At 33.6% G+C, this 9,706-nt stretch overlaps 1 protein-coding gene across 1 annotated transcript; it reads right to left on the reverse strand.

Moving 5' to 3' along the window:
* Positions 1 to 105: 105 nt before the first annotated feature.
* Positions 106 to 3,499, reverse strand: LOC121181753 (ras-related protein Rab-8B-like). Its single transcript, XM_041037882.1, has 8 exons — positions 2,915 to 3,499; positions 2,281 to 2,341; positions 2,118 to 2,178; positions 1,947 to 2,024; positions 1,711 to 1,800; positions 1,529 to 1,594; positions 1,386 to 1,436; positions 106 to 1,277 (listed from the first exon to the last, which is right to left on the reverse strand). The coding sequence occupies exons 1-8, from the start codon at positions 3,036 to 3,038 to the stop codon at positions 1,185 to 1,187; spliced, it is 624 nt and encodes a 207-aa protein (XP_040893816.1). The 5' UTR covers positions 3,039 to 3,499; the 3' UTR covers positions 106 to 1,184.
* Positions 3,500 to 9,706: the final 6,207 nt, after the last annotated feature.

Below are 9,706 nucleotides of genomic sequence, written 5' to 3' on the forward strand. Positions count from 1 at the left end.
GAAAAAAAAGAATGACAGTGATTACCAAACTCTCCTATATATTTTCAAACATGCAGTTAATGATTGTCGTCATTGCCCAATAGTGAAAACCAACATAATATTCTCTCCCATCCACTTTCTTTACTTTTCACTGGCGGAACATACAGTTGCTTACAAAGACAATCATTCACATTACAGCTTTCCCAAGTTATTGTGTTTTCATGGTGGAGATGTCAAGGGAACCTGCTGGACAGTTTATTAGAAAATAAAGGATATACACAACTGTTAATTGTGCTTACATATACACTATGCAAACAGCAAAAACATGAATCTCCTATATATGATTAACACTTTGAAATATTGTCTGTAAACATTTTTTGAGATATTGTAAAATGTGCTTAATAATGACCCAATCAGAGGTGTCCCTACAGCTTTCATGCAAATACTGACAACTGCATAACAATATGTATTAAGTACAGCATCCAAGAAACAAACAACCCTTTAACATTTTCATTTAGTTACAGAAACCTGTATAAATAAAGGTTCCATTAAAAAAAATAAAATAAAATTGAGAGAATACAGTAGGTTGTATTTATACATACTTTTGTCTCTTCTGTCACAATACTGTAAATCCTTCTAGGTGCACATGAACAAGCAGAAATGTTGGCGGTGCAACTGGAGACCATAAGTCGATTAACATACATTAATTCACACAGATAAATACAATCACTGCTGAGACTTGATATGTGCATCTCACATAATCATCATAGTAAATATGACAGTAGGTAGTGTGTGTAAAGTAATGCTACAGTATATGAAAAAAATGATTTTTTTTTCATAGTTTTACATTCATAAGACAACTATGTGTAACTGAGATATTTTCATAAGCTCCACCAGAGGTATCATAAATGCCGACAGAATCACTGCTTCCTGTGAGCAGACACTGCATGGCCAGCTACAAACCACTGCTGACGATCACGTGCAAGTCTTTTGGATGGGCAGATAAAGAGTATCAGGCCATTCCTCACTGATGCAGATCAGGACGGCATCTCAACCACTCATGAACCTGTGAGCTTCAGCTGGCAGTAAGGCCCCTCTGATTATGACCAGTGCTGCCACTGCTGCGAGGACGTCTGGGGGGCAGTAACCGTCCAAAACAGCAAAGTCACGCTAGCTGTGAGCCGTGAACACCAGAGATAAGCAGCCTAGAGGACTGAACACTTGAAGAATTTAATTCTCTTCGACTTCTTCTCTGTGATCTTGACCGGTTTGCCTGACCCTCCGGTATTGTTGTCAGTCTAGCACAGGAAGACATGATAGTGGAGAAATGTAATACGTACAGTATTAAACAAGTGGGCCTTCTCATATAGTGCAGCATCTATTATAAGAAACTGTTCGACACTTACTGTCTTTGAGCTCAGATTATGTAATATGTCTCTTCCCATAGTATAAAAAGCCTTGTGTGAGAGAAAAACAAAAACAAATGTTAAATGTACATATACATGAGTCTTGTTACGTGACACTTTCAGGGTTAAAAATTTTTGCTTACCTCCTCTACATTTAAGCTGGACTTTGCGCTGGTTTCCAAGAACTTAACACCATAATCAATAGCCAGCTAAGTGAGATTTAAAAAAAATCAAGTCAGTGTCACTCAGTGCACACTGGAAATGTGCACAGGATTTCAATTTGTTTGAGACTGTTTTTTAGTAATGATCAGCTACAGAGACTCACTTTTTCACCTCTGTCTTTGGACACCTGTCTCCTGTCAGTCATGTCACATTTGTTACCCAGGATCATCTTCTCCACATCAGACGAGGCATGCTGGAAGAAAATTAAGACTCTTTAAGCAAGGTATGTTACTCTCAGCATATCATGACAATATCAAAGAGCGATGTTTAGAAAATATGAATTAACTTCATGCAAAAGTTTTAGTTTAAATACTAATATAAATAAAATTCAGAGCTCACCTCTTCAATATTCCTAATCCAGTTTTTTATGTTTTCAAAGGACTTCTCGTTGCAGATGTCATAGACCAACATAATGCCCTGTGAAGGAAAACAGTCATCCTCACAGTTTCTAAACTCTGATATGTAAGGTAGACGCACACTGAGAAGGTGCAGGATGAAGAGAGCACTTACCATAGCCCCTCTGTAGTAAGCTGTAGTGATGGTGCGAAACCTCTCCTGTCCTGCAGTGTCCCTGAGAACATCAAATCAACTTCACTGGTAAATGGACAGACCCGTCAAACTTAGATTTGGAAAAAACAAAAAACAAAACAAAGTCTGCCCAAATCACACTTACCAGATCTGAAGTTTGACTCTCTTTCCATCCAGCTCTATCGTTCTGATTTTGAAATCTATTCCTGAATTTGAACAAACAGAGTTGTATAAGCTAATTCTTATGAAATATGAAATTATGAAATTTGTTATGTTTACACTGCGGAGCAAACCAGCTACTTCTGTAATAAGTGGCTGTCCTTTGAGAACTATGAAATTATGAACTGTTTATCCTATCTCATTTTCCTGAAGGACATCATTTAATGTCACAGCAAAAGTAGCTGCAGCACTATAGAGCTTTATGGAGGTTACAACAATATTGTAACTATTCTTAAAGGCTTCACGTTTCAATTAGGTTTCCAAAGGTCAAACATCATGAATATAGTTTTAATCTCCTTCTAAATTTAGCCTAACTGATGCCTATGAACCATCAAGGACAGGAGATCATCACTAATTTTCTCTCAGTCCCATTGTCTTTCTCTTCTGCCCCTCCAAACACTGTGGGTCTGTATTGAATAATACAAATTTGTTACTGAACACTACTGTTACTATATATATTGACCAACACAAGAGCTATTACAGTAAAACACTGAAATCGGTTAATATGAGCATGCATTATATCAGATTTATATCCTTAGGGGCGGCTGCAGGGTACTCACCTATTGTGGATATGAAGGTGGTGTTGAAGGAGTCCTCGCTGAATCTGAACAGCAGACATGTCTTGCCGACTCCGCTGTCTCCGATGAGCAACAGCTTGAAGAGATAATCGTACGTTTTCGCCATTTAAACACACTGTAGACTCAAACGTTTCGATATTACAAGGCCGCACTGAGCTGGGATCCCCCGTCTGGAAATCCTCAGCTGTCTGTGGCAGACTGGCAGCCAGACCGGTGCCGAGAGGAGTGACGTCGCTTTTCGAAGTGCATTATGGTCTATGTTGTTTAAAGGCATAAAGAAGTGAACATTGTTCTTTCTTTCTTTCTTTCTTTCTTTCTTTCTTTCTTTCTTTCTTTCTTATTTATTTATTTATTTAACCATCAGTGTCTTTTTTTAAAGAAATAAAACAGACGTAGCCCTCGGCTGGATACTGGAACGTGTTTTTTTACCCTATAAAATGCAGCATCAGTGTACCGCAGCAGCGTGTCCTCGCAGCCGCAGGTGGCACAGAGTGGAACGTAACCAAGGGCGGAGTTGTAGGTTTCAGCAGTGAGGATCACTTCCGCGTTCACGTTTCTCGGCTGCCGCTAGGGGCTGGCTCCAGAAGTGAGTAATTCTCCATTGACCCCCATGTTAAAATAGCCAACTTTACAGCCTGGTACATTTTCTTGTTTTTGGTCTCTATTGATCAGGGGCGGGCTGGGGTTGAAATTCAGCCCGAGAGCTTGGTTTGGAGAGGCCTTTTAACCGATCGCACGGCGGACGCAAGCGGAATTGTGATTTTAACATGAATACTGTATTTGCAATATAAAAACAATCTAATGACATGATATATAGTCAGTAGAATATTAAAGTAAGCTACATATGCTCACACATACTATGCATACTCAAACACTATGTGTATTTAAAAATTAAAACTACTGTGTGTGTGCAGTGTTGGGAAGGATACTTTCCAAATGTATTCCGTTACAGATTACATGCCCAAAAAAGTAATTTGTAACGTATTCCATTACATTACTCAATCTAAGAAACGTATCCTGAATAGGATACTTGGATTACTTCCACATTGAAATGCATTTTATAAGTGTAGGAATGCGGCCATCAAATCCTGCTTATTAAACAGCCCTGTTCTGTGTTCTTCTGCTCTGTCTGAATGTGTTAGGTCCAAGACACCCTGAAAGTGCAATATATTATCATTTTCTGAACAGACTAAAGGTATGTTAACACAAAAGATGTTTTGCTTGATTAAAAAAGAGATTTTTCCCAACCAAATTTCCCTTTGTTTCTTTATTTACTCAGCAGAGAATATAGAACATTAAATAACAAAAAAATTATAATATGTATAAATATATAAATAAATTCAATAAATGTTCAATAAATATTCTGTTTCTGGACAGAATTTACTGTTACATATAACATTTTTTACACTGAGTGACTGTGAACTTAAAAAAAAAAATCCGGCCTTTGGTAAGAATTTTAAGCCGGTGAATTTTTTTATACCACAATCGTTTTAGTGTTAATTAGGCTTAAAATTCTTACATAAATTAGGGCATGGTTACATTGAGTGACAGCTTCATAGACAGGCACTGGCAGTTAGCTCTTTGCTAAAGCATTGGCTGGACTAGGCGGCTACATCCAGAGGCCTCCGGCTACCTACAGTGGTTGACAGGGGCTGCAGTGGACGTGTTTGTTTGCCAATGTTCAGATAGGTTTTTGTGACAATATGGCTTCTTGACTATACTAACTAGCATGTATTAGCATATTTTGCCGTTGGCTTATGTCTTAATTGCCAATTTATGGTCGCTGCTGATACAGAAAGAAGACTGCAGCAGCTAATGTAAGGAACGCTGTTGCGGTGTGTTCCGTGCTCTCAAAGTCAGTTTATTGCGGGAATACTAGGCTACAATTTTATTTCGTCTCATTTTTCTGTTTAAGAAGTCCGACATTGCATGGACAGAGCAGCTCTGTCAGTAAGCGGCTGCTGTTGATTTTGTGATGCTGTAAATGTAAATGGATAGTGGATGGACGCAGCAGTGAAAGCCGGTAAAAATCAAACATTTTAATATATTATCAATATTTTAGTAACACCTCAAAATGTCATAAAAAAGGTAAAACGTCCGTAAGGCGTAAAAAATTGTCAGAAAAGTCTTTTTTTTTCGAAGACCTCCAAATGCCATAAAAAACGTCATAGTATAGTATGGCGTTTTTTTTGGGCAAAAAAAGTCAAAATTTTTTTCGACCTCAAAATGTCATAAAAAACGTCATAGTATAGTATGGCGTTATTTCGGGCAAAAAAAGTCAAAAAAATTTTCGACCTCAAAATGTCATAAAAAACGTCATAGTATAGTATGGCGTTTTTTTCGGGCGAAAAAAGTAAAAAATTTTTCGACCTCAAAATGTCATAAAAAACGTCATAGTATAGTATGGCGTTTTTTTCGGGCGAAAAAAGTAAAAAAAATTTTCGACCTCAAAATGTCATAAAAAACGTCATAGTATAGTATGGCGTTTTTTTCGGGCAAAAAAAGTCAAAATTTTTTCGACCTCAAAATGTCATAAAAAACGTCATAGTATAGTAAGGCGTCAAAATCGGCCAAAAAAAAGTCAAAAAATTTTTCGACCTCAAAATGTCATAAAAAACGTCATAGTGTAGTAAGGCGTCAAAATCAGACAAAAAAAGTCAAAAAATTTTTTGACCTCAAAATGTCATAAAAAAACGTCATAGTATAGTATGGCGTTTTTTTCGGGCAAAAAAAGTCAAAATTTTTTTTTACTTCAAAATGTCATAAAAAATGTCATAGTATAGTATGGCGTTTTTTTCGGGCAAAAAAAGTCAAAAAATTTTTCGACCTCAAAATGTCATAAAAAACGTCTTAGTATAGTATGGCGTTTTTTTCGGGCAAAAAAAGTCACAAAATTTTTCGACCTCAATATGTCATAAAAACGTCATAGTATAGTATGGCGTTTTTTTTGGACAAAAAAAGTCAAAAAAATTTTTGACCTCAAAATGTCATAAAAACATCATAGTATAGTATGGCGTTTTTTTCGGCCATAAAAAGTCAAAAAAATGTTGACCTCAAAATGTCATAAAAAACGTCATAGTATAGTAAGGCGTCAAAATCGGACAAAAAAAGTCAAAAAAATTTTTGTCCTCAAAATGTCATAAAAAACGTCATAGTATAGTATGGCGTTTTTTTCGGCCAAAAAAAGTCAAAAATTTTTTTGACCTCAAAATGTCATAAAAAACGTCATAGTATAGTAAGGCGTCAAAATCGGACAAAAAAAAGTCAAAAAATTTTTTTACCTCAAAATGTCATAAAAAACGTCATAGTATAGTATGGCGTTTTTTTCGGACAAAAAAAGTCAAAATTTTTTTTGACCTCAAAATGTCATAAAAACGTCATAGTATAGTATGGAGTTTTTTTCGGACAAAAAAAGTCAAAATTTTTTTTGACCTCAAAATGTCATAAAAAACGTCATAGTGTAGTAAGGCGTCAAAATCAGACAAAAAAAGTCCAAATTTTTTTTTACCTCAAAATGTCATAAAAAACGTCATAGTATAGTATGGGGTTTTTTTCGGCCAAAAAAAGTCACAATTTTTTTTGACTTCAAAATGTCATAAAAAACGTCATAGTATAGTATGGCGTTATTTTGGGCAAAAAAAGTCAAAAATTTTTTCGACCTCAAAATGTCATAAAAAACGTCATAGTATAGTATGGCGTTTTTTTCGGGCAAAAAAAGTCACAAAATTTTTCGACCTCAAAATGTCATAAAAAACGTCATAGTATAGTATGGCGTTATTCTCGGACAAAAAAAGTCAAAAATTTTTTTGACCTCAAAATGTCATAAAAAACGTCATAGTATAGTATGGCGTTTTTTTTGGACAAAAGAAGTCAAAATTTTTTTGACCTCAAAATGTCATAAAAAACGTCATAGTATAGTATGGCGTTTTTTTCGGGCAAAAAAAGTCAAAAATTTTTTCGACCTCAAAATGTCATAAAAAACGTCATAGTATAGTAAGGCATGAAGATCGGACAAAAAAAGTCAAAAAATTTTTTGACCTCAAAATGTCATAAAAAACGTCATAGCATAGTAAGGCGTCAAAATCGGACAAAAAAAGTCAAAAATTTTTTTGACCTCAAAATGTCATAAAAAACGTCATAGCATAGTATGGAATTTTTTTCGGACAAAAAAAGTCAAAAATTTTTTCGACCTCAAAATGTCATAAAAAACGTCATAGTATAGTATGGCGTTTTTTTTGGACAAAAGAAGTCAACATTTTTTTTGACCTCAAAATGTCATAAAAAACGTCATAGTATAGTATGGCGTTTTTTTCGGACAGAAAAAGTCAAAAAAAATTTTGACCTCAAAATGTCATAAAAAACGTCATAGTATAGTAAAGCGTCAAAATCGGACAAAAAAAGTCAAAAATTTTTTTGACCTCAAAATGTCATAAAAAACGTCATAGTATAGTATGGCGTTTTTTTCGGACAGAAAAAGTCAAAAATTTTTTCGACCTCAAAAAGTCATAAAAAAATGTCATAGTATAGTAAGGCGTCAAAATCGGACAAAAAAAGTCAAAAAATTTTTTGACCTCAAAATGTCAAAAAACGTCATAGTATAGTATGGCATTTTTTTCGGACAAAAAAAGTCAAAATTTTTTTTGACCTCAAAATGTCATAAAAAACGACATAGTATAGTATGGCGTTTTTTTCGGACAAAAAAATCCAAAAATTTTTTTGACCTCAAAATGTCATAAAAAACATCATAGTATAGTATGGGGTTTTTTTCGGAAAAAAAGTCAAAATTTTTTTTGACCTCAAAATGTCATAAAAAACGTCATAGTATAGTATGGCGTTTTTTTCGGACAGAAAAAGTCAAAAAAATTTTTGACCTCAAAATGTCATAAAAACGTCATAGTATAGTATGGCGTCAAAATCGGGAAAAAAAAGTCAAAAATTTTTTCGACCTCAAAATGTCATAAAAAACGTCATAGTATAGTATGGCGTTTTTTTCGGACAGAAAAAGTCAAAAAATTTTTTGACCTCAAAATGTCATAAAAAACGTCATAGTATAGTATGCCGTTTTTTTCGGGCATAAAAAGTCAAAATTTTTTTTGACCTCAAAATGTCATAAAAAACGTCATAGTAGTATGGCGTTTTTTTCGGACAAAAAAAGTCAATTTTTTTTTGACCTCAAAATGTCATAAAAAACGTCATAGTATAGTATGGCGTTTTTTTCGGACTGAAAGTCAAAAATTTTTTTGACCTCAAAATGTCATAAAAAACGTCATAGTATAGTAAGGCGTCAAAATCGGCCAAAAAAAGTCAAAAATTTTTTTGACCTCAAAATGTCATAAAAACGTCATAGTATAGTATGGCGTTTTTTTCGGACAAAAAAAGTCAAATTTTTTTTTGACCTCAAAATGTCATAAAAAACGACATAGTATAGTATGGCGTTTTTTTCGGACAAAAAAATCCAAAATTTTTTTTTACCTCAAAATGTCATAAAAAACATCATAGTATAGTATGGGGTTTTTTTCGGAAAAAAAGTCAAAATTTTTTTTGACCTCAAAATGTCATAAAAAACGTCATAGTATAGTATGGCGTTTTTTTCGGACAGAAAAAGTCAAAAAAATTTTTGACCTCAAAATGTCATAAAAACGTCATAGTATAGTATGGCGTCAAAATCGGAAAAAAAAAGTCAAAAATTTTTTCGACCTCAAAATGTCATAAAAAACGTCATAGTATAGTATGGCGTCAAAATCAGACAAAAAAAGTCAAAAAATTTTTTGACCTCAAAATGTCATAAAAAACGTCATAGTAGTATGGCGTTTTTTTCGGACAAAAAAATCCAAAATTTTTTTTTGACCTCAAAATGTCATAAAAAACATCATAGTATAGTATGGGGTTTTTTTCGGAAAAAAAGTCAAAATTTTTTTTGACCTCAAAATGTCATAAAAAACGTCATAGTATAGTATGGCTTTTTTTCGGACAAAAAAAGTCAAAAAATTTTTTTGACCTCAAAATGTCATAAAAAACGTCATAGTATAGTATGGCGTTTTTTTCGGACAGAAAAAGTCAAAAATTTTTTCGACCTCAAAAAGTCATAAAAAATGTCATAGTATAGTAAGGCGTCAAAATCGGACAAAAAAAGTCAAAAAATTTTTTGACCTCAAAATGTCAAAAAACGTCATAGTATAGTATGGCGTTTTTTTCGGACAAAAAAAGTCAAAAATTTTTTTGACCTCAAAATGTCATAAAAAACGTCATAGTATAGTATGGCGTTTTTTTCGGACAAAAAAAGTCAAAAAATTTTTTACCTCAAAATGTCATAAAAAACGTCATAGTATAGTATGGCGTTTTTTTCGGACTGAAAAAGTCAAAAAATTTTTTGACCTCAAAATGTCATAGAAACGTCATAGTATAGTATGGCATTTTTTTCGGACAAAAAAAGTCAAAATTTTTTTTGACCTCAAAATGTCATAAAAAACGACATAGTATAGTATGGCGTTTTTTTCGGACAAAAAAATCCAAAATTTTTTTTGACCTCAAAATGTCATAAAAAACATCATAGTATAGTATGGCGTTTTTTTCGGACAGAAAAAGTCAAAAAAATTTTTGACCTCAAAATGTCATAAAAACGTCATAGTATAGTATGGGGTTTTTTTCGGAAAAAAAGTCAAAATTTTTTTTGACCTCAAAATGTCATAAAAAACGTCATAGTATAGTATGGCGTTTTTTTCGGACAGAAAAAGTCAAAAAAATTTTTGACCTCAAAATGTCATAAAAACGTCA

Source organism: Toxotes jaculatrix, chromosome 5 (genome assembly GCF_017976425.1).
Source record: "Toxotes jaculatrix isolate fToxJac2 chromosome 5, fToxJac2.pri, whole genome shotgun sequence".
Taxonomy (NCBI): Eukaryota; Metazoa; Chordata; class Actinopteri; family Toxotidae; genus Toxotes; species Toxotes jaculatrix.

Coding starts and splice junctions, on each gene's coding strand:
- LOC121181753 (XM_041037882.1), bottom strand. CDS start 3,038: ATGGCGAAAACGTACGATTATCTCTTCAAGCTGTTGCTCATCGGAGAC. Junction 2,342..2,914: donor CACCTTCATATCCACAATAG/GTGAGTACCCTG, acceptor GTTCAAATTCAG/GAATAGATTTCAAAATCAGA. Junction 1,437..1,528: donor CCAGCTTAAATGTAGAGGAG/GTAAGCAAAAAT, acceptor CTCTCACACAAG/GCTTTTTATACTATGGGAAG.